The 26,884-nt window shown below is 34.0% G+C and overlaps 1 protein-coding gene and 1 pseudogene across 1 annotated transcript; one reads left to right on the forward strand and one right to left on the reverse strand.

Annotated features, from left to right (window-relative positions):
- Positions 1-3,763: 3,763 nt before the first annotated feature.
- LOC138335367 (putative uncharacterized protein DDB_G0282281) lies at positions 3,764-9,224 on the forward strand. The gene is made up of 9 exons (XM_069284425.1): positions 3,764-3,923; positions 4,228-4,627; positions 5,557-5,586; positions 5,974-6,000; positions 6,238-6,288; positions 6,988-7,032; positions 7,351-7,386; positions 7,954-8,007; positions 8,370-9,224. Exons 1-9 carry the CDS (start codon positions 3,825-3,827, stop codon positions 8,390-8,392), a joined length of 765 nt encoding a protein of 254 aa, XP_069140526.1. The 5' UTR covers positions 3,764-3,824; the 3' UTR covers positions 8,393-9,224.
- Positions 9,225-11,404: 2,180 nt separating this feature from the next.
- LOC138335369 (uncharacterized) lies at positions 11,405-25,672 on the reverse strand (annotated as a pseudogene).
- Positions 25,673-26,884: the final 1,212 nt, after the last annotated feature.

The raw sequence follows: 26,884 nt of genomic DNA on the forward strand, positions 1-26,884 counted from the left end.
GGAAAATAATAACATTCATTTACTTGAAAAACTGTAAATATAAGGAATAGATGTTTATTTTGTTGAGGTTATGAGGGTATAATGATAATGCCGGGGTTACATAATTTACATGTGCTCCATTATCATTATACCCTCAACAAAATAAACATCTATTCCTTAAATAAACGCCAAAAGGTTTTCTAGTCTTTGATTTAGAAGAGTCTAAACGTGCCTAATAAGTCAATTGTGGCTGGACGCAATTTATAGTGGTATATGTATATAGTGTGGTCCTAATGTACATTTGGTGTTGTCATGCGTTTGACACATATACAAAATGATTAGATTTGATTTGATATAAACACCTAAATAGGTATACAACCATTGAAATTCTCCCCATAGGTGTTAAACTCCTAACCTAGCGATGACACATGAACTATTCAGCCACAGTAACATAATACTGGTTTGAGAAAAAGAGAAAATAAATAAAAGATAAAAGAAAGACTGTATTAAACAAATGAATCAAGTGTTAAATATCAAAATTATAAAAATAATATGAAAAGAAAAAAAAAAAAAAAATTCACTTGCGCTAATACAGGCATTTTCCTAAGCAAGTTAACAATGTTAACAATTGAGAGTATTTTTTTATTCTAAATTTCAGATAAAATGTTAAAACGTCATTTACGATGTCATAAGAAACTTTTGACTCTGGAAAAATACCACTTAAGTTAAAAATTAAATTACACATACTGTTAAAATGAATGGAAAACAGATTTCTAAACACTCTATGAATAGATGTACTAGATCTAAGATTGCAATATGTAGAATAAACTGCAGAAGCATTATAGAAAGTATTGGTGAATTATCTGCAAATTTCATCAATTTAAACTAAACGTTCTCAAAATTATGATACCAAGTATATAATAGCAACATAAAGGGTAAAAGCTACAAGTAGCTACAGAGTTGCAAAACTAACAATATTCAAACATTTAACACTCTAAAAATTTCTCTGACTTTGGTTGTTGATTTTTATTTTGTCTTGTTTGTCCTCTTTGTTAAATATCACATAACTTTTTTGAGTGTAATTGTTTAACAGTATTGATACATATTTCCTTGATTTTAGTGGTCTATCAACAGCCAGGACCATGTAAGGACGTGCCAGATGCGGTGGTGGAGGAAAACCGGAGTGCCTGGAGAAAAAACCACCGGCCGGGCTGGTCAGTACCTGGCAATTTCCCCCACATAGGATACGAACTCTCGTTACAGAGGTGGATAGCTTGTGGCAATATGTCGGGACATGTGTATACTTTTTATGTTAATAAAATACATGTGTGCGCTGGGAGATTTTAAACTGCTTTTAAACAATTCAATTTTTTCAATCTACTCGTATTTGTATTGTGTTGTTTAAAAATATGTATAAAAGTGAATAAAAATAAAGTTTAAAAAAGTTAGAATATTAATTGCCAGATCTTGTCGCTGGTAATTGTATTGCAATCATTACACAGTGCCTTTATCAGTAAGTTGTCAACCACATAACAGATATCCTGCTAATTTATGGTTACATTGACTTTTTCCAATTTCTCATGAATTAGAAATTGTCTGAATATCATGGTCCTTTATCGTATTCATTAGATAACTATAATCCATCAAAAAAAAAAAATCAAACATTTTTTTCCAGCATTTAAATCAGTGTCCAATTCCAACTCGTTATACATAATATATGATGGTCATTTACTGTTTTAAGAATATTGTTTAAAATGAAAAACAGACGTAATTGCTGTGTATTATCAAAGCAACAAAGCAACGGTTAACCTGGGTGCAACCTATATCCAAGAATACAAAACTAGTTATTTTACTTCTTATAAGTGTTCCAAATTTTAAGGCTGCGCAACAATCGCCTGGGAAATAAACCGCAGTCTACTGTTCATTTCAACATCTTGCTACATCTTATTATTTTCCCTGACGAAGTTTATGCAGCAGACTATTTGGAGACGGTATATATTATAAATATTATTTATTTTGCGCCACAAATTGTGACCAAAACTACTTCATTTAGTAATGTAGCCTATGGGTATAACTGTCTTTGACTAATAGTAGCAAAATGAAACTGAGAAAACAGGATTACAAAGATTTACTACATTGAGACAATCCTATAATACCACTCTTGTGTTGCAGTAATCATTGGCTTACTAATTGTTGTTTTGAAGGGGGTCCGGGGGCGTCATCCCCGGGAAAAATAAAAGCCTTGATCTCCAATGGTGTCGTTCGGTCATTTAATACGTAGAAGGAAAATTTTATTGAAGTTTTTGACTTCATGCTAGTGGTTTGATGACGTAGGTGGTCGTTTTTCACAGGGTTTCTCGTAAGCCCGAATTGAGTAATGGATTTATTGCATATATGCAAATAGGATGAATTTATGAACTTATGGTCCGTTTTCTCACGTTAAACATGAATGATGAAATAAAAGCAATGGATGACTCCCTCGAGAAACTACTAACAATTATATATTGCTATATAAGATTAGGTAACTTTAAGAAAGGTGGCATAATCTATCAATTTTGTTTTATTTTTATAGCATAGTCCTTAGTCACATATCCGATAATTAAATTTATACATGTATGTGCAATAAATGAGCGAAAAAATGCTTTAGTTTTATAATGGCTTCAGATGCTTTATAAACGTTAGTTACAAGACAGAAATTGAGTTTTGTAAATTTGTTGTATTTATGATTTATAAATGTTTCGATGGAAAACATTCTTGCAGAAATCACTTTACAATTACTAATAACACTGTAAAAATGTGAAATGAAATTATAGACCCCAAAATGGCTTCATGGTATAACCGAATGTACGCATTTCACTTTACTAAAGATGTAAATAATGATTTTTTGGCAGTACCGCCAAAATAATTTTCAGCTCTTATTTGTACATGGAAAAATTTAAATCTTTACATTGTACACGTATTGTAATTCTCAAAATATTGGTAATTTTTGATGATGAATACATAGTAAAAGCTCATCTTAATTCAAGAGTATGAAAAATACAGCACATAACTTTACGCTCCTACCCGTTGAATTATCCACACATTGCTTACCTGATCCGGGTACAGCAATTTATAGCAAAGAAGAGTGTTGCTTCACGATAAGACAGGGTTGTGGTGCTAGAAAATAATATTGGAAACTTACTAGCGGAATGCAGTTAGATAAGTTTAAAGTACATAGGATGCTCAATTCTGGTGAATATGATATGATATTTTATGAAAAGAGTTAGATACTCACCTGTGATATAAAACTAAAATCAGAAATAAATAATTTAAGACCTGCTTACTAACTTAAGATTAAATACACAATATATCCAAAGTTCCACAGCACTACATTCTACGTAAAGTAAATTAAAATGTAATTTAAAATCACGATACAAATGTAAGTACTGTGAAATTTCTATTTGCATGTCCGAAATTGTTACTGATATTTGCTTCAAAATTAACAAAACCGAACCCATCTACGTTTAAAGTGGGTAGGTTTTTTCCCAAAGCAATATCGTTTCCCTTCACTCATATAATATCATACACCCGTGTCTACCTTAAAAATTAATAATTTTGTCCCGACCTTAATTAGTATGCAGAATGTTATTTGAGATACATCGAGAAAATAAAGAATGCAAAATCAGCGAAAACAACATGCATGCGCATGCGCATTAATGGCGTGATTGATACAGTCGGCTGCCAGAAAACAATGTTAAGTCACTGAACTGATCCCGTGGAGATGTATAAATCTGAGAACCTCTTCATCAGCATCACTCACCTTCGGGTCTTCCAGCAGTGCTTGTTTCCACAGCCAGCCGTACACCATGATGTTCCAAGCAGTCCTCTTTGTCTGCCTGTGTGGTATCGCTGTCAATGAAGCATTCAGCGTTAACAGCAAACTCGACGCTTTAAAGAAGTTAAAGGTATGTAATGCACGACAAAATTACAATCTTTTTAATAAATGCTGTTAGATGAAGGTAAACGTATATAAAAAGATTTTGTCAATTCAAGTCATTTATTTGGAACATTTCTAAATTGAAAAGTTATAACAGTTGTATCAGATTTCGCCTTGCTTGGTATATTGTTTTTTTCTCGATAACACAAACGTTTTACTTTTCCAAAATATTGGCTTCATCCTTTTTATGTTTAATGTGAAACCTGGCTATATCTTGTTTAATTGTTTTGTTATCATGTCGTGTTGCACATCGATTTATGTTTTCTTCTTAGGAGGCCGCCGATAGTGGCAATCCTGATGACTTCCTGAAGCATATCAGTGACTTGAAGAGACGCACCAGCGACGAAAACAGCGGAAGCAATAATGACTCTCAAGCCAAACGCTTCTTTAATGGTGGATACAATGGCGGTAACTGGAACAACGGCTGGAACATGAACTGGAACAACAACTGGAACAATGGCTGGAACAACGGCTGGAACAGACCATGGAACAATGGCATGAACATGGGATGGAACAACTTTAACAACGGATGGAACTACGGAAACGGATGGAACAACGGATGGAACATGGACTGGTACCGTAACTTCAACAGGGACAACAGCTATGGAGCTTCCTTCCACGAGATGGATAGATACTACAGATACATGCCTAAATTCATGTACTACCTTCAAGGTAAGGTGATTTGACTCCAGAGCATCCAGATTATTTTCTAATAGAAATCTGATACATATGTACATATATACTGCACTGATAGATGTAATTGCTAAAATAGCGTAACGTCATACATTTCAGTAAAAACGACGCGAATTTCGCTCATAAAATAATAGATACCAACCCGAAAAGGAAGTAACTTTGTAACATACAAAGACGGATTACTCAGTGTACAGAAAGATTGCACTTTCACCTTCTTTATTCATCTGATAAGACCCTACGTCGATATAATAACTCGGGTTTAGACTGATCTCGATTGATCGTGGTAGAAAGTTTATTTTCTCTCACTGTTTACATCGTTCCTTACCGTGATTTATTCCTTTTTGATTCCCGTTGTTCATATAAATATTCAGCTTATTATAATTTTGGTGACAAAAATACAAATATTGTCAATACAAAGTTAAGCCATCGATGTAGCCAGTTAAATTTCGTTTTATTTCGTGTAAACCTCACCAAAAGCCCAAATTATATCTTAGGTCATAAGTGTAAGAGAGCCTATCATCTGCTTTTCCAATGTCATAAGTATGTGAATGGCAGAATTATTTTATTTGTATTTTGTTTCGGCACTGTATGTTAGGCTTTTATAGGTTGCAATAACTTTTGACCTTTTTTCTTTTGTTTTGACAATGAAATATGTTTAAACTAATATGTGTTTGTTAAACGTATTTCCCAATTTAGGTTAATGTAATATTGTGTTATTTTTATGGTATTTCAGTCATTGCCTATATACTTGTTTTAACTTCTAGTCTTCTTATGTTTGCTTCTCATACGATCCACGGTATTTTATTGTTATCAAACTTTATATAAATATGTTTCTGGCTACTTTTTGAGGATTTTGTTTTCCAGAACAATAGTTTTATGATATAAATATTATTGTATTAATTTTCCAGATTACGTCATGATGCAGAACATCTTCATTGGTGAGTTGAAACAATTTTATATCAATGCATTATATTTTCGTCATTCAATATTTTATTATTGTGTAGCATAGGTGTTGTTATTTACATTTTGTTTTTATTTCTGCTTATAATGAATTAATGTCAAATATAGAAGTAGTAAAACAAATATCATGTTACCGAGGTATACGTTAATGTATCATTGGTACGTAAAACGGAAATCAAATGATGCTTGATATGTACGACTTTTCATAGCTTGTATGTATTGCCACACACTGACAATATTGACTGAAGATTTCAAGTCGTGATTTATATCCAAATACGATGGAACCTACTTAAATTCTTCAAGTTGAGATCAAAAGCTTCCAATATGTCTACATTCACTTGTGATACTAATGTTTTATTTTGTAGAGTATCACGCCAACCGCTACATTCTAGGTACGTATACCACGTGTAGGCCGCCATCTTTGTTATCATTAAGTCTCATTTTCACAATATAACATCATTTCGTTTATTATATTATCTTGTCATAAGTTTTCTATAGAAAAGACAAAGATGAAGGATATCGGAAAGTATACATGTGAAAATTAGGAAATGTATATGCATATCAAAGGAATGTTCAAACGGATTTCTAATATAGTTGAACAGTAATACTATGATTTCCCATTCTTTTAGAAAACCAGTTCGGTGATGACAGCAACATGTACAACATGGAAGACAACATGCGTACGTATACTGCAAATCTGGAAATATTGGCGGGATATTTCGTTTTCGCTTTCGTTAGATTATTGTGTAGTTGGAAAACTTTATCACGGGGGTTTCCGAATCATATAATGCACCTGTAGTTTCGTTGTTTTTATATCTTTCATACCCTAACTACTTAAATTGATGTATACCTACTAACTTTCGAGGGTGGTAAAATTCGCATATACCGTTTCGATAACAAATCGCAAGAAAAAAAATCACCGTTTAAATTTTATCCTATATTTGCATATTATAGAGTTATCTGCCCTTGCGGGTTGGTATTGATTGTGGTGTGATGTGTTTGCGAGTGTAACGTCGTACGTTTAGGAGAAAACGACTTGATTTGCGCTCACAAAATAATGAGGTATCAATCGATACCTATCATAATTCTGTAATAAGCGAAGACGTTATAAGCAGAAGTACCGTCTAAATCGCGGAAAATAAAACCGAACAAGACGTCTGGTATGAAAACGCCAAATTAAGTTGGATAACACTGTTAAAAAAATGAGCATTATTCACTGTATTTCATTTGAAAAAGATTAATTATCTCGTATTGATGATATATTTTTTATACTAAAAGATTTTTGTAAGATTTTTTATATTTTATAAGATATGATTTAAGGCAATGTTTTTAACTTTGTTTTACTTTTTAATGTATATTTCTTTTTGCTAAATTTATAGGCAAGATGTTCCAGATGTCCCGTAACATGTACCAGACTGCTAGCGGTAAATATTATCTTGGTTCGAGTAATATATTCATTATCTTTCCGAAACAAAAAATTAAAAGTTTCTGAAAGACAAAAAATATCTATCTCGTTTTACATGCCTATTTAAAAAACAACGTAAACAACTAGGCATACCATCACTTCATTTGGATGTACTTACTACGAATGCAAAGATGATAAAAATTAAATTTTGAAATTGGAAATACTTTGGCGAAATGGAAAGTAAATTTTGGCGATTTCCCGATGGCAAAGTCAAGGGCTCACATTGTATAAATTTTACCCATTACAGCAATATGATATTTCTTTTTTTTGTCCATAGAATTCAGCGGCATGGACCAGAATGGCGGCAATCGTGGTAATGTAGAGTTTATTGTGTATTATTTATTTTAATAGAGTTTATTGTGTATTATTTATCTCAATAGAGTTTATTGTGTATTATTTATCTCAATAGAGTTTATTGTGTATTATTTATCTCAATAGAGTTTATTGTGTATTATTTATCTCAATAGAGTTTATTGTGTATTATTTATCTCAATAGAGTTTATTGTGTATCATTTATCTCAATAGAGTTTATTTCGAATTTATCGATTATCCTTGGAGTTGATAGTTGATAGTTGATTATTAACCGTGGTAATGTAGAGTTTATCGTTTTTAACCTTTTTTTGTATAGCGGAAATTTAGAGTTTGATTTGTTTCTTATGCACGGTAGTAATATATAGAGTTCCTTTTTTATTTATTATTTATTATTTTTATTACATTTGTAAATAAATTACAAATATTTTCCGTCCATATTTCACCTAATTGTACCGACACTAATGTTTTATTATACAGATTGAACTCATCAATGCTTACTAGTATGAGATCGGATAGATACCACCCGTGAACTGTATGTGTATATTTAATGTCTGTTCTTGTATTCTAGGTGAATTCAACAACTTTAACAACGGCGATTGGAATAATCAAGAGGGAAATAATGGTAAATATCTCTTTTTATGATTTTTAACATTAGAACTCTGACCTTTAACAATGATTCAAAGTAAACATACTGGACATTTTTACAAAGTTTACATATGACCATTTTTACAAGTTAACATATTTTACATTTTTACAAAGTTAACATATTGGATTTTTTTACAAAGTTTTTACACTATTAGTTACACCTATTGGCATTTTTACAAAGTTAACTTTGACATTTTTACAAAGTTAACCTATTGGACATTTTTTTAACTATGACATTTTACAATTAACCTATTGGACATTGTTACAAAAGTTAACCTATTGGACATTTTTTAAAGCATTAAGAGTAATATGATAGTTAATATGATATTTCTGTTACAGACTTCAACGACTACAAGAAGTAGACAACTACCAGGAACTCTGTTCGATGATTCAACGAGAACGACCGTTACAGTTCTTCTAATTCTATTACTAATAATTTCCTGCTTTCTTTCACCCCTCCAAATGTATTTCATATTAGCCAGAGGTGAATAAACTTCTTCATCAACTGAAGAGAATGGGATATGTCAAACGCACATGTTCATCATGTCTTGGCGTCGTCCGGTGTGTGAATATAATACTTCCGGTATAAAAGAATCCATTTCCGGTATATGGTACCACACTTTCGATTTGTGATAACAAAGTTTCGATTTTGGAAATATGGACTTCCGGTGCTAAAGACCCAGTGATACCGATTTTAGATGTTGAAGTTTATATCTATTTAATAGTTATCATAAGCATATCAATATGTTATAATGTTAGTGTTTATATTTTAATCTCGTTATTTTGTGTAAATGAAATCAGTTCAATTTTTAACAATTTATGGCTGTAATTTTGCTTACATCAGGCAGCTATACCGCCTTGAACTCGAGTATTTTCTGTGATATCAAAAGAGATAGGAGAGAACCTTAAACTTGTTGTAATTTACAACAGTGAATGTTCCAGAAAGTCATATCCATTTAGTTTCTCTTGGTGCAATGCAAAATGCAACTGTTTTAATATAAACATAAACATTACCATTCTTTATGTTTGCTTTCTCTTTGTCTTGTGAATCTAGTGACATTATTGATATATTGTATCGCTGTATGTAACATCCGGGCAACAGTACAAAGAGAAATCAAAGAAATTCATATGTTTATTTAATATATCACATCTTCACCTAGGCTGACTTCTTTAATAAACAAATCTTAGCAAGAACATCTAGTTGTGTGTTTAGTTTGACATCGGTCCTGCATATTTGACTGCAATCAAGGATTGTTTTTTCTTCTGTAGTTGCATCGAAAAGTATCAGTTTACGATAAGTATACACAGTGTAATGTGTTTCGGCTGTTATGTACAGTATGTAATGACGTATATGTAAAGTTTCAATGCAACTACATCAAACAAAATCATTCCTTGTAGTTACAATTGGCAATTTCCATTTTACATTATACAAAATGGTGTAAACATGGAAACTTACGCGAGTGGGATTCACGCTAATTACGCGAAAATTTCCAATTTTACAGTATCTTTTACATATCCATATAGTCAGGAGGCTTAATCTCCAATTTTGTCTGAGTCGTTCATTTTGTGATACAAATATGAAATTCGGTACACCATTACTATGACCTAATACAAGGTATTTGAGAACGGGACCCCAAGCGGTTCTTGCTGGTGACGACCATGGCGGTCATTTTGAAAAATGGCCGCCATAAAATTATTTAAAGTCTAATATCTTGGATCCTGGTTTTTAGTTCTTTACCCGTATTTTCAGGGTTACTGAATAAGAATATAAACATTATTTATTAGTAAAAACGTCGGCCAGATTTTGTTTTAAACATTTTATGCTTAAGCCTCCGGACTATTGGTACAACGCCATCATTGATCGAATTGCTAAATCATATCTACCGCTAGTATTGCTGCCAATGATGTAAACAGATGTAAAAAAAATCGAGGATTATTATTCTTTACGTAGCATTGGTACGTATTCTGTTTGCACTACAGATACGGTAGTCAGATATATCATATGACGTAGTAACCTCTGGAGTATCGAGGATGTGGGGAAACAGAATCACTTCGTTATAAGCACGAACAAACGTGTTCATCATTCACATGTTGTACTGTAAATGTCATCAATTCTGAGGATTTTGATATTTCAATAAGCTTATATATAATAAATCAAAAGTTATCATTGAAAGTATACTTAGGATATAAACATGGAAGAAGTGTCATTATCCTGTTCACAAAGACATTTTTTACAAACAAGTTAGGACCCAATAAATAATAAACAAACATTTTTCTAAGTCCTTGATAAATGTTCTTTTTTAATTAACGAGCTAATTAACATAATATTTGTTGATGGACATTGTCATATTTTATATAGATGTTAAACTATAAATGTTTTGACATTTTAATAGCTGATAAAATGAAAATTTAATCGAAACTAAAAGACTGCTGGTTCTGAAACATGTTGACAAGATAGATTCAGAAAGATACAAATATTGATCAATTAACTTATAACTTAATATTCATGACATGTATTTTTCAAATAAAAAGTAAAAGCCGAACACACACAGCGGATTAAACTGTTTGACTAAAATATACTTCCTGTGCTTTAAACAAGTTAAGAAATATACATGTAAATTTGGTCATAAATTTTAAAATGCATTAATTCTTGCGCTGCATTATTGAACGTGACACTTTCATTATATGTAATTATAGGTAAAAGCGGTAGTAGTGACTTGACAAACATATGTATTTTAGGATCCTCATTTCTCGAGGATTGTTCGGAGCCTGCTGGCTGGGTATTTCGATAATATCCGTTTTATAAGATTTCATAGAGATGTTAATGTTTCGGATGGTATTTTAGGGACGCTATTGGATTGATTTTTCACACTTTAGTCACGTGATGTCTCGCACAGCTAGTCGCCACCTATTGTCTATAATGGTCGAGTACATTTTTGTAATTTAGAAGGCCAATGTTTTCACTCGTTATGCTGATGCTCTGCCATTGGCCCTTTTAATATCAGTGTTACAAGATGTTTGGTGTGTAGAAATATTCGATTGTTTGTAGTTACATTTAAATAAAAAGACCAAAATAAGCAAACAAAAATTGATTTGTATATCATTGGAACCGTTTTATAAAGAGTATAAATTATACAACAGATTGTATTCATGAAATAGTCTAAAAGAGTATAAACTATACAATTATATAACAGATTGTATTCATGAAATAGTCTAAAAGAGTATAAACTATATAATCATATTAAAGATTACATCTATTAAATAGTTTAAAGAGCCTCATATTAAAGATTATGTATATTAAATATCCTAAATACATAACTATACTCATGACATGTGAATGTGAAAGTCCTCGCACAATGTACTTAGAACGAACAAGTACATATAACTCCTAAGTAAACTGATTTAAACTGTGAACGAAGGGAGATGACTCTAGTAGATTAGAAATTGTGTACTGGTACACTGACAAAACGCAGTACATGCAATTAAAGCTTAATTGATCAATAATTTACTTGTATGTTGATCAGTATATCAGTAACAAACACATTGCGATGATATATGAATATGCGATGGATATGTTATGTAGAATAGGAATGGAACAAACAATTAATGTTACACTTTTTTTAAATGTCAACTTCCGGTTGGAAATATGGGTTATAGTTAAAGTGCCTTGGACTATTGGTATTCCAAATATAGGTGAGGCCAAGTTTATCTAATTCAGGTTTGATATTTTAAGTCCAGTCGTCGTTCCTGCGTACATAAGTTCCTTTGATTTAGCCAGTATTTTATAAAACGCGGTTCTGTACAAAACTCAAGAAAAAAGAAAATAATTACACTTCCTTAATTTTAACTCCAAACAATCTCTTATAAAAAGATGTGGCGGTCTGTGTAAAAAAATCATAATAAACAAAAAAAAATGTTAATGTATACGCACACTAGTTCATTATATCCTGTAAATAATTTATAGATATCATTTCGGTGATACATATGAAATCAAATCAAATGATTTGAAGTGCTATCAAAATGGTAATATCTATAAAAGTGTCTACATAATGTCATCACTGAATCTGTACACCTCGAGTGAAGAAGATTCCCTGTTTGAAGTAAGCACGAACTCCTGCTTGGTTGGATGAACCACTATACCGAACGGATTGGTGATACTGGACAGTTTGGGCAGTAGTACCCTCCCACGTGACCCGTCAGGTGATATAAGGTAAACGTTTCCGGAACCCCTACCACATACATACACATTGTGGTCCCGATCCAGTCCAATACCTTCAGGAGCAATCAGACCAGGATCGCTGTACCTGTAGACTACTGCGTCACTGTCTAGTCGTCTGTACACCACGTCATTGTTATCTCTGTGGTGTACAGTAGAGTTAGATGTAGATACAGCGAGGTATTTGCAACCTCCTGCCTTCTTTATAGACTTTATGACCTTCCCATTGATAGACATGACCTTCACACTATCATTAGTACCAGCCAGGATGATATCCCCCTGTACTGCTATACCCCAGGTATCAGGTGGAGCTCTGATCTTGGTGATCTCGGACAGCTGACCATTCCGTAGTGTACATCTCAGTATGGAGTTCTGGTATACAGCCACAAATATCTCATCAGGTGTACGTCCACGTGTTATGTCTGTAGGATAACCGTCAACTTTGTATCCCCTCTGGTAGGAATACTTATCATCAAACAATAGGAGTCTGCTGTTACTGTAATCTGTGATGAGTAACTCATTGTTGTCAGTAATGATACCTCCCGTCAACCAAGGTCTCTTCACTCCTCCAAGTGTACTGGCGTTAACTGTATGAACACAGGATACCGAGCCGGTCCATACATCCACCGCAGTCGTCACAGGGGAAGTCTGGACTGTCAGATGTTGTAGAGATCCCGCCAAATCGGAAGTCGATGTCAAGTCCGCAAAGTTACAGCTAAAGGTGTCAAAAGCAAACTTTCGATCAAGGAAGTGATTTGACCATTTGTATTTTGTGACATTGGTGAGAGCGACGAAGTGATTTCAACATGCCCAATGGTTGTCATTTTCATGATTTTATCAATTGTTTCATCAAGTTTCAATGTCATGTCAAACCTATTTGGTTCTGTCTTAGTTTTTGTATCCATTCGACGATAATGTCCTGATACCTGATTTTTTGTATGTTCCCTCATGACAAATCTGTGACGGTCTGATAGGTGATGTTCTGAATCCGACATCAACTGGTGTGAATTTTCAGCGTTGATGTGAAATGCATTAACACACTTCCGACGATTCAATAGTTGTTCTCTTCTTTCTCTGAACATATCAGCAACGTCAGAATGGAATGTTTTCTTCAGGTTGTCTAGTTTGTCCTTAGCTTTATCTATCCTGTCTGTCATCTCAATTAAAACTTCTTTTTCTTTTGCGTTTAGCGCTGCTATCCCTAAATCATCTTCCTCTATCATCTTCTTTGCTTCCTCAGTCACTTCCTTAAAATCTGCCACGACAGTATTCATGTTAGCTGTACTCTTCTTGATCACATCCTTCATTGGTTTTACATTGTTACATTGCCTGTGTGACACCGACACACATATCTGACAACACATAGCACTATGGTCTATACAGTAGAGTTCCAATGGTTTCCCATCATGCTGATGACAGATTTCATATACTCCTGCAAGTAGTCCGGCATTCCCTGAAATTGATGTAAGTTGATGTGCAGCTGATAGTTTGCTTCTTTCATGATGAATTCGGCACTGAATGCAAAGCTTCTCCTCACATTCAGTGCAAGTGACTTCGGCAGGGTTATATTCTTTTCCTCGAAGACATGGATCACAAAACTGGACATCAGACATCTGTGCTGTAGAAGAAGCAAGCAAATCATTTTTCGGTAGGCATGTCGCCCAGGTACTTACGTCCGCATTGACGTCATCGTTATCGGTGTCTCGCATACTGGGCAAGGGAAGTAGAGTTTGTCGTCTGCTGTAACGTATTCCGCGTTGATGTATGATGACAAACATTGACAACAGAAAGTATGACCACAGAGCAGGAGTCTAGGTTCTGTATATGGTTTTGTACAGATCATACACCTGTATTCATATATCGCCACAGCTTCAGCCATGTCTACTATCAAAAGGCGATGTACAGGTCGATCTGGAATAAACAAAAGGATTTATTAATCAAACATATGTACGAGTTCATCTGTTTAAGAAGATTTTTGTGAATATATTTTAAATATCGCCAAATGTAATTGATACATAATACTATACTGATAAGATATACACTTTCAGCCCATTTCTGAGGCAGTGCTCTACTAGGACACATAGGGACCATTTCGTACCCGGCCTAAAAATATAATAGGCTGGGTACGTATATTCGTTCTAGTTACTATGTAGAGTTTTAAATTCGCGGGACGCATATTAGCGGTTTAGTCAACGGAACATATTCGTGGGGTTTTAATTTCGCGGTACACGATATTGGTATAGACTAATTATATATTGGACATATCCATATAAATGTTTCCAGAGAAAACCTAACAAAGATGACATTAGAAACAGCAAATCAAATTACAGCTGTAGTTAAAATGTACCGCCGTGATTTCGCTATGCCAGAATGATGGTGAAGATGTGTAGATTTCCTAAAAACGAAGTTATCAAGATTGTATTTATGACATTTTGTACTGTTATATAATGTCTTAAAGGGACAATTCACTCAGGCTAATTCTTTTACATAACCAAGAAGTGAAATATGACATAAATGTATTGTTCTATATTTCTTATGAAACGAATAACGTTAAACATTGACAAATTCCACGTCATTGTTAAGTATTTTAATTAATATCGTTGAAATATCAAATCGTTGATCAATACGATTATGCAGGTAGAATATGGACGCTGTACCTATACCCGAGCCAAAGTCACGCACGTTAAACAAATGAACTACATAACCACTGCGAAGGTGATAAAATGATTTTGAGGCAAGATAATTCACCTAATAAGGTAAACAAACTATTGTCAGAGGGTTTTCAGGCACATCACAGTAAAACCGACTGATCTAAATTCCATTAGAACTGGGTTTTTTCCGATATATGTACAAATGTTAATGTTCTCTTAGAATGAATTGTCCCTTTAAACATTTAGGATCTTCTCTGCTCAAAAACCAAAATTGATTTAAATATAGTTCATGCCGAATTTGAAAATGGAATAAAATTAATATCTGGTGGTGTGATTGATTTTGAACTATTGTGAATCAAAGATAGCTTATTGACACAACGTATAATTTAACCGCTATTTTTACCATACACACGATAAGCAATGTTTTCCCTATTGGTTGCCTGATAAGTATTATTTTACTAGAATTGATAAAACCTAAATTTTACGTTTGAAAATAATAATAAAACAAAGTCAACCAAATAATTTTGTTTAGAATATCAGTATTTTTGACATTTTTCGCAGTGAAAACATTAATTTTGATATTTTCACTCGCTTTTGGTAATTCGGAATGCAGCATTGACAGGGAAAATATCATTTTGATTGTTACGTCATAAATTTGTTGCGCGAATATGAGGTCATATTTTTGTGTAGAAATATGACGTTACGCTCACAAAAATACGACGTAATAATCGCGATGGCAAATAACTTTAAAATACAATAGCGGAATAACGTTTGGCGGAACTTGTAGTGATGGTCTTCTGTAAATGGAAGTAGGACAAATGTAGTAAATAGATGAATCACTCGTGAAAACTATCAAAGTTTCCACCCCACTCGATACAATACAAATGGTATTCATCACGAAACAAGGAATATCATCTATATGTTACATCGTTTCCCTCTAACTGATGAAGATGAAAAGACACATTATCCTCCATTTTTGGCAGATTCGGCAATTCACACATAAAAGTTCCGATGACATACTTTTTATTTTTTTTATTTTCAAACATTTCACATAGTATATATAAATGGACACCAACACACAAACACTTGCATACGCACTCATTCACAATATATAAAACATCAAGTTGTACGTTATGTTACATCATATATAAAACATTACATAGCATGCCATGGTGTTACCCTGCATAATATGCATGTGTGTGTTCTAACATGACACAACATAGATACATGCATGCAAATATACATGTACATACATACATACGTGCATGCATGCATAGATACATGCACACAAACATACTCTTACAACACATGTGTACACAAGCTTACACATATACATATGCACATATATACATATGCATACATAGATACATTCCTGCATCTATTCAAGCATACATACTATAGCAATGAATACATAATACAAAACATATGTGTACATACAATGCAAAAGCATCATGGCACACACATAGCATAACACACAAATACTTAGCATAACAGAACATATATAGCACCATTACATACATACATTTACACATATAGATATATCCATACAAACATTTATTAGCAAGCCATAACGCACACATATGCATGCTCTCACTCTCTCTCTCTCTCTCACACACACAATCACTCACATACATACATACAGACAGACATACTAAAGAAGAGAGATAAAAAGGAAGAGGAAAGAAGAGGGAGGAGAGGTACTGTTACACATACAAGTATATCATAGTTTAAAGATATTATTATAGATAAATAAAAATGAATATAAAGTTGAAATAAATATAACCACAACAATAGATAAAAAATAGCAGTACCGATGGCTTACTTTTTCTTATATATAACAGTTACAAAGACAAAACGTTGGGCCACTAAGTTATAAGCAAAATAATTTGTGTAATATACCTCAGGGTCTGTCGAAATTTAGAGCAGTGGTTTTGTGCGCCAATCAGAGGTTTGTAAATTTCCGTTCAGGAAACAGATGAAAAATTAAAGAAGTAGGCCACAGTGACGTAGTTTAGAATTTGTTCTATTTTAACATTAAAAACTTTTTTTTTAAATCTGAAATCTTTTTTACAACAATTTGATAGCTGGAGAAATTATCGTCTGTCAACTAAGCATCCTTTGGTTGTTCTATGTTTAAAGTAGGGGTTTAAGTTATTTAAAGATGGGTTCCCACTCAAAATCACTTATCGGAAAAAGAATACAAAAAATCCAATGCCTAAGTTATAAAATTATCAAAAATATCATGTAATTCGAAGTTTATAATCAAAATATATATAATTGTATTTGATTTATTTGTAACCCACAAATAAATACAAAATCACGTGTACGGAATGTGCCGACGGTACGCATTCGAACTAGCATTTGGAGCTGTGCATGCACATCGTGCTGCAAACACGGTATATAGGGAACAACCAATTAAATGGAGAAAAAACCTTCGAAATGACCCCTGTGTACACAAGATTGAGCCCATGGTAGAATTTTGACCCGGCCCATGATTTGCTGGTTAGTTATGAATTTCAAAAGTAAAAATGTTTTCTAACAGGTAATTATTCCTAACGAATAATGATATAATTTGGAAATTCACATTGCAATTTAGAATCAAAATATCAATTTTGATAATGAATAGGTAAACACATCAGAATTTCAAGATTTTTCAGTGTCGAATGCACCCTATTTTTAAATGGCTATTCTGGTTGGAGTTTGAGCAGAAGGACCCGCACTTTTTTTCTATCCAATGTTATATGAGAACCTAGACTGTAATTAAAGAACACAGTAGCATACTCATATTTAGTGGTTTTAATATTACATTACAAAATTTAACACTGTGGTCTATGTAAAATTATTTAGTTGGTTGTTCTCTATAACAAAGAAAATAGCTGCGGCTCATTTTCAACGAAAACGTCCTAGATTATTAATTGACACAGACAGAAATTAAAACTATCTCGATTCCGATCAGTTACAACCAGAGAAGAAGTGTTTATCCTAATGACGGGTCACTTATCAAGAAGTAGAAAGGTATGCAACATGATCTTGACGTTGTAAAGCTACTGTCCGACATGTGCAATTTTCCACGTGGGGTCACAGAAAGAGTAGGAGATATATTACAATAAGAAATAATAATATCGCTATTTTGTAATTAATATCCAATCAAAACATCAAATGATGCACGGTATGCAGTTAAAATTTTAAAAAAAATCACGATTCAATGAATTAATTTGTTTTATACTAAACCTCAATTACTCTCGCGATGAGAGTTGTATTATAGCTGATAAATACGTATACCTGGTACATATATTATAGTGTAGGTCGCAGCAAATATATAATTACAATATCTTTATGGAATAAACATAATCGTCATTTTTCTTAATAAAGATAAAAGCGGATTGCTATTTACGACTAATTCATGGAGGTAAAATAAACAAGAAAACAATAAAAATAAAATATAATTCGATGAATACACTGAAAATATATTGTGATTTATTTATACGCTCAAACAAATACCCAGACGTACCGATATCCTCTATTAAATCTACAAGAAAAGCACATGGTAATATTTTGTTTTGGTTTTGAGGTTGAACAAATCTCTTATATACGCGGGAACCCATCTTTTGGGTTGGCAATTATTCTTTGAAAATTGAAAATCACAAGAAACCCTCTTTGATTTATTTTGAAACGAAACTTTACCAATATCGATTTTTATAAATGCGTTGATCATGTTTGAGTAGACCAACCCAAAATATAAGTTTTTTATTTACTTGGTTTCGTTCGAAGCGAGACGCTTCTTTGACGCGGATGAAATCATGCATTCACAAAGTGAGTATCTACTCCCGTTTACTACCGTGAGAAATATATAATATTAGTGCATTCGGAAACAGTACCAATAATTATATTCAGTGTGTAATATCACGGAAATAATATGAAATTACTCAAAAAAAAACCAAGTAATCATTAGTCATTAAAGAATTATTTTACAATATATATCTTTGCCATGAGCAAAAAATACTACACTACCATATGAGATTTTCGATTATGTAAAAATGACGTCATTCCGGATAATATGATGTCACTTTTTAGCATGACTGAATGATGTTTCATTCACCTGAAGGTTAAAGTTCGGGGTCAAGTCAGACGATGTTCCGTCAGATGTGGACCAAATTCACGTGATCGTATTGATGGATAAAGCAAAAGTTTATCCGGCAGTAGTTATATGTCAGTATATGGGGCAGTTGCAGGAAAAATCATTATATTTAACTTAAACCACTAAGATTCATTTACATATATATAATATGACAAACCAGTTTTTAGCATTTATTAAAAGATCAAGTTGGTCATATTACACCAGTGATATACGCAAAATATTACAAGGGCGTAATCACTGGGTATCAGGCGGATAATGTGATAAATAGAGAATATCATATGCCATTTTATACCCTTAATCAGCCCGTGACCCCTATATCAGTCCGAGGGCTGATGTACAATGTAGGACGAGAGCTGATAAAGGTTATGAAAATAGGCATATCATATTCTATTAATCATATACCTACATTATTATTTCTGTTTTTCCTAAGTGACAAATGAAATTAAATTAACTAAAAGCTCAAAACTGTTCGAGTATTTTTTTTAGATTTATCAACATAAATAGTTTTCCGTACTGTGTTTTGATTCTGTCCGTTGAATCATGATCAGACGCATCTGCAATTGTACATCGACTATATCAGTCTCTCTGTCCCGGTTGTTGATCAATTCATCTAACTCAACAAGTCTGTTCACCAAAATATCCATATCCTTCCCACCTCTTTTGTACTTTTGATCCCGAACCAGTTATCGTCTGCCCATCTTGACTTCGGTATATATGGAGTAAAGATAAAATCCCAAGGGTTCCGTTAATTTCCATCCGAGGTATTCTGGAGGGTTATGTTAAAAGGGTTGCCCGTGCGATAAAAATTACGATAAAGGCAAGACTGATATTATTTTAAACGTTATCACTGTATCGTATATGCAATTTGCCTGTATTTAGTGGTATATTAATATAAGTATGTAATTAAATAAGATGTGATCTAATACCTGTGTCACAACCCTTACTAAGTGAAGCGTGCTTGTCCACACTCATTGTTGGATCAATTACCACTGTGGTATGTAGTCTATTTCTTCTCCTTTTACACTTCGTTTCAACTAAATAATTCCGACAATCTAATCCAGTAATAATAAGCTAACGACAGATAATATGGAATTATCCATATTAGGTAATATTGCATTATATAAACAAGAGGCCCAGAGGGCCTTTATCGCTCACCTGGTTTGTAATGTCAAGTCATGTTCTGAATACAGGTTCATTGTTTCTTTTCTGAAGGAATTTGAATATTTACCTCTTATTTCCCTATTGGGCCCCACCCCTCCTGCCTCCGGGGGGTCAAAGCAAAAATTTATACAAGTTCTGTTCCCCTTCCCCCAAGGATGTTTGTGGCCAAATTTGGTTAGAATCCATGCAGAACTAGGACAGGTACCGATTTACATGTAAAGGATTTACCTCTATTACCCCTTTTGGGCCCCGCCCCTCCTGCCCCCGGGTGGTCAGAGCAAATATTTATACAAGTTATGTTCCCCTTCCCCCAAGGATGTTTTTGGCCAAATTTGGTTACAATCCATGCACAACTCTAGGACAAGTAGCGATTTATAGGATTTACCTATATTTCCCCTATTGGGCCCCGCCCCTCCTGCCCCCGGGGGGTCAGAGTCAAAAATTTATACAAGTTCTGTTCCCCTTCTCCTAAGGATATTTGTGGCCAAATTTGGTTACAATCCATGCAGAACTCTAGGACAAGTAGCGATTTATAGGATTTACCTCTATTTCCCCTATTGGGCCCCGCCCCTCCTGCCCCCGGGGGGTCAGAGCCAAAATTTATACAAGTTCTGTCCCCCTTCCCCCAAGGATGTTTGTGGCCAAATTTGGTTACAATCCATGCAGAACTCTAGGACAAGTGGCGATTTATAGGATTTACCTCTATTACCCCTATTGGGCCCCGCCCCTCCTGCCCCTGGGGTGTCAGAGCCAAAATTTATACAAGTTCTGTTCCCCTTCACCCAAGGATGTTTGTGGCCAAATTTGATCACAATCCATGCGGAACTCTATGACTAGTAGCGATTTAAATTAGATGTTGACGGACGGACGGACGGACGCCGCGCCATGACATAAACTCACCGGCCCTTCGGGCCAGGTGAGCTAAAAACTGGTTTGTTTTTAAATTGAAAGTAGGATTACCATTACAATAGATATAAATCACAGTTTGTTGTTTACTTCACAGAAGATACGATTATATAAAACGATGAACCTTGTCATGTAGATCATTAACAACGTCTCATTAAATCAACATTACCTTTTGTTTGACTGCTGTCCTATTTGAGTAATACTTTCAATATTTTGAGGATGATCTCCGTTGTTGTTATTCCCTGGTAGACACACCCTCTCCAAGCCAGTCTCTGATTATTCGCTATGCTCCGTTCATCAGACTGTGACGTAGTGGAGGTTGATGATAGAGTCTATACCTGTAGACAAGATGAAAGACAACTTCTCTTTAATTCACTTCCTCATGTGGGACTATTACATATGATTAACAATACCTTACCGTAGGATGATGCCAGATAACGTACAGCTGTACACTCACCTGGTCCTTATATACTGTTATATCGTGAAATCACCATACATGTCTTTACTGTGAAACACTGCAGATAAATCTTTACTAAGTAAAACACGAGTTGGTTTGCCTGCTTCCAAAGGACCAGTGTGATATATATTTAATTCTTCCTTGTCTACAGTTTTTATTTTAACTGAACATCCCCGGCTTCAAACATGGTGGTCAGACAGTGGAAATCGGGAACTTATCAAAGTGATATTGATTGTTTATTAGAATCGCCATAATAAGCTACCCGCATCAACACACAATTTCTATATCTGAAAAGTAAAACAAGTTAAACAGCATCACTTAAAGTCCGTTGAAAATAGAAAACGAAACTGTTATATTTCAAATCAAACATTCTGATATGCGACAATGAAGTGATAAAGAAATTACATTATACAAATGTATCTGATAAAACACACATTTACAAACAATCATTTATTAACCCCTTAACTCCCAACTACGCATTTCCATGCATTTTCATGTCAGTGTTAGAAAAACCTCAATATCTCCTTTATTTATGAAGCTATCGGGATACTGTTTACATGTTCTAAAACTACAGAAAATAACCGACAACTTTTGTCTGAAGCAAAAATATTTTGGCAACGTCTTTATTCTCTTTCAGTGAGTTGAACAATTATGCCAACTTCCGAGCATTTTTAAATTGTTGACGTCGTGTGTCCGACGGCGTAATTGCCGGAGCGAAGATTCGACATTGTATCTCGAAATATGCAACAAGTAGTACGAATTGATACTTGTATTTCACAGTTTTTGTAGTTGATATTGTCAATTTTATGTGTGACCACTTATATTGAAAGAAATCCACTCTAACAATAATTTTCTCGTATCATAAACATATGTAATAAGTATCATGCGTACTACACATGAAACGTAATCCTAATACAAAATAAACAAATTATCTATCTACTTTGCATACCCTGAAAACCGAGAAACTATTGGTCAAAATACTGAAATATGTTATTCATAACATGCCGAAAAAAGTTTTTATATCCTCTACAAATCCGATAGTAACTTCGACGGAAATTGCAGTCCGGTATAATTTCTAACTTTGATGTCATAGGTACAAAACAAGCATATGTGCGATGAAGATGGGCATCACTTTTAGTTGATTTTCCCAAACTATATAAATATAGATAAATTTATTCACACACATGAAATTAATTATTTTGATAATGAATCTTAAAACATCGTTTGATATATGTGACAAAGAAAAAGAACTAGGATTCCATTTCGGAATGAAATCTGAAAAGGCATGTTGATGTGTTGCTTGAAATTTCATATGCACATATTTTCAATGACTTATGCATCCTTTAGAGAAAATGTGCAGTAACACTATATAAGACTTGCCCAATGTCACAATAAGTATCTATTATTTGTCAGGTTAAGTGTCAATGATGACTCATCTCATTTTTGTTTGAAAGAAGACAAAATTACATAGATAACATCAGTTCCGTGGCAGTTTGTTTAGATTCAATCTAACAAAACAAAGGATCAAATATCGAGCCTGGTGTGTGTAAAGGACATCTTAAGATGCTTTCTCTCAAATATGTATAGATAATTAACATTACGCAATATTCAAATCTGTACAGGTAAAGCACAAATGTACGGTGGCCCGTTTCAAATAACTATTTATGATTGAAATAGAACTAGTTGTACATTTATAACTGGACAAAGTGAACATGACCATTTACTCTGAAGGAGTTGTACATTGTGCATGTATCTACTTCAAGGAAACGTTCATGTACTCTTTATCAAATTATATATGTACAATGCACGACTACTTTAATTAGCGGCCATCGTAAAACTGAGAACCGTGTCTTATCGCATCATACAATGTAATTTAGGACTCGGGCCTATAAATCTTACTGACCCTCTATACCTAGGGGGTCAGTAACTGACTATATAACTAATAATATGCATGCCTTGCGTCGCTCACAATGAATTGCACCACGGCGAGAAAATTGTTGTTTGGGGGGGGGGGGGGTCCGGGGAGTTCCTCCCCCTGAAAAAAAATACGATTTAGAATGGCAGAGATGAGTTTTACGATGCATTTTTATGATTTGAAAGTGCTTTTGTGTTTGGGGGTCCCTAGTTGAACAATTTTTGGGGGGAATTGATTGATGTGCATGCAGTTGCTTGGTGTCAATGGTAGCTACGCCACTGATTGGTGTACATGTAGCTACATGTACAGCAAGTGGTCTTAATACAGATGCAGCCTTCGTATAGATCTCATTTGACTTCATAAGCAGTTCGATCCATACTATCATTTTAATAAAAAATACTGTACACAGCCTCATTAAAAGCAGTAAATAGTTTCATTGATTATTTCAGAATACTATGATAAAATTAATATCGATTTATATGTAAATATATCGATTTCATTTCTCATTATAATCGAAAAATAAACATGCTTATTAGAAAATTCAATGTAGTATTTTAAGTATATCTGATGGTGTGTCAAATCTTTAAATAAATGAGTGTATATACGTGACTCTGCTGCTGTCGGACAACTTCACTTACTGCATGTAAATGACCAATCAGAATGAGCGGAAAGGACTTCCAACCAACACCACAAACAAACCGTTACTTGTACTTTGATCATGGTTTCTTCAAATGAACGTGGCGATCAGTAAAACGATTGAAAGGAAGGCAGTGCGTTTCGGCCGTGATGCAATTCATTGTAGCACTATTGTATTCAATATGAGCATTTGTTTATAATCTATATGTATTTCAACTTCGCTAGCCAAAGGCATTCAGTACGATACTCTCCTTGAATCCATTGGAAGATCTCACATCAAAGTGAAGTTCTTGCTTTATATTCTGATTGAATGCGGCATGGATCCGCCGACCTATGAAAACGTGTTTTCTTTATACATAACAATACTGAACAGAAGTGGTAGCAATGACCATTCAGGCATGCCATGTCCGCCAACAACAGCTTCCAACAAAGTCACTTTTACTATTTCAACGATTATTGTGTTTTAGATCAACTAAATGCAGTATTTGGATATGTTCTTTCCAAACAATTAGGAAAAGAAAATACGTGAGTGGGTTCTATTTCATAAAGTCAAAAACACATTATGCAAAGATAAATTTCGTCCTTGTTATATAATTGGTGACGAACAAATAAACAAATAACTCATAAATATGCTAATTTTTGGTGTTTTGAATCGGTCACGAAAAAACATAGTTTTTTTTCAAAGGGCGCTTTGATCACTGATACGAGTTTTTCATTGGTATTCATTGGGCGCAACTGCGGTAATCCAGCAGGTATCGCAGTGCAGGAATTTCAATTTTGATATGAGATCTACCAATGGATTCAGGGAGAGTATCATAGTGAATGCCTTTGGTAGCGAAGTTGTATGTATATGTACTTAGTTACTTAGAGTGTACCATACATTTCAATTAATGCTTGTATTAACAGGGACTGCCATTCAAATTATATCATTCAGTAATTTGATTCTTGATGCTTTTTTTACAAATGTGTTTTATTGAAAACTTACAGCTACGTCACTTTGGACTATATGTATATAGACATTAGTGGGTGACTAATTTAAGAATATAACAACAGTCTCCTGTTATGAAACTCACCCAGTTCATCACCATTTAAAATATTACAGGTGAATCTAATACCAGTGTAACAACCCTTTCGAAGTGAAGCGTGCTTGATTTTAAATTCAGCAGTAATTATAACCTAGTGACAGATAATATGGAATTCTCAATATTACGTAGTAATGTAATATATCAAAACTGGTTGAGTTTTTAATTGCATGAACTTAACAATGTTACTTTAGGTTTGAGTAGGATTATACAATCGTATTACGTAAGAATCAAATTTGTTTTTACTTCACAGAAGATACGATTATATCAAACGATAACCTCGTCATTTAGGTCATTAATCACATCTAATTATATCAACATTACCTTTTGTTTGACTTCTGTTGGGTAATACTTTCAATATTTTTGTCCCTGGGGATGATCTCTGTTGTTGGTATATCCTAGTAGATATAGCCTCTCAAACCTAGTGTCTCTACTTCACTATGCTCTGTTTATCATACCGTGCCGTAGTGTAAGCTGATGATAGAGTCTATAACTATAGACAAGACGAACGACAACTCCTCCTTAATCAATTTCCTCATGTGTAACTATTACATACATAATGTTACCCGTAAGATTGGTAATATTAGTGTGGAAAATGTCAACTGTTACACACTGGGCCCTATATACAGTCACTCCCATTCATACTATTTACATGGTAATATTAGTGTGAAATGTACAAACTGTACACTCACGGGGCCCTATTTCCAGTCCACTCCATTCATTTATATTTAACTTTGGTTAATAATTAGTGGGGATAATGTTACACCTGTTTCTCTCAACTGGGACCCTATATACAGTCATTCCATTCATTTACTATTTCACATTTGTAATGGTTAGTGTGATACCATGAAACAACCTGTACACTCTAGGGTCCACTCTATACAGCTCCACTCCAATTCATACTCACTATACATTGGTTAATGATAGTTGTGCATAATGCACAACTGATACACTCACCGGGCCCTATAAACAGTCACTCCAGTTCATTACTATTACATTGGTTAATGTTAGTGTGATAATGTACAACGTACACTCACCAGGCCCCTATATACAGTCACTCCATTCATACTATTTAGCATTGGTTACACTTCACCGAGCCCCTATATACAGTCACTCCATTCTACTATTTACATTGGTAATTATTTAGTGTGTTAATTGTACAACTGTACACTCAATGGGACCCCTATATACAGTCACTCCAGTCATTACTATTTACTTTGGTTATATTAGTGTGATAATTGCACAACTGTGTACACTCACCGCGCGCCCTACTTAAACCAGTTCACTCCATTCATACTAGTTACATTGGTAAATATTAGTGTGATAATGTACAAACAGTACACTCACCAGGCCCCTTTTTACAGTCCACTCAATTCCATACTATTTACATTGGTATACTGTTAGTGTGATAATGTACAACTGTACTCTCCACAGGCGGACTTTTTCCTGTCACTCCAATCTTACTTTTTACATTGGTTCATGTTAGTGTGATAATGCACTACTGTACACTCTCTGGGCCCCTATATACAGTCACACCCATTCATACTATTACATTGGTCATGTCTCGTGTTCTTAATGTGACATCAGAACACTCACCAGGCCCCTATATACTGTCACTCCATTCATGCTAATTTACTTTGGTAATGTTAGTGTGATAACTGTTTAAACTGTACACACCAACGGGCCCATATA

This window comes from Argopecten irradians, chromosome 11 (assembly GCF_041381155.1).
Source record: "Argopecten irradians isolate NY chromosome 11, Ai_NY, whole genome shotgun sequence".
Lineage (NCBI taxonomy): Eukaryota > Metazoa > Mollusca > Bivalvia > Pectinida > Pectinidae > Argopecten > Argopecten irradians.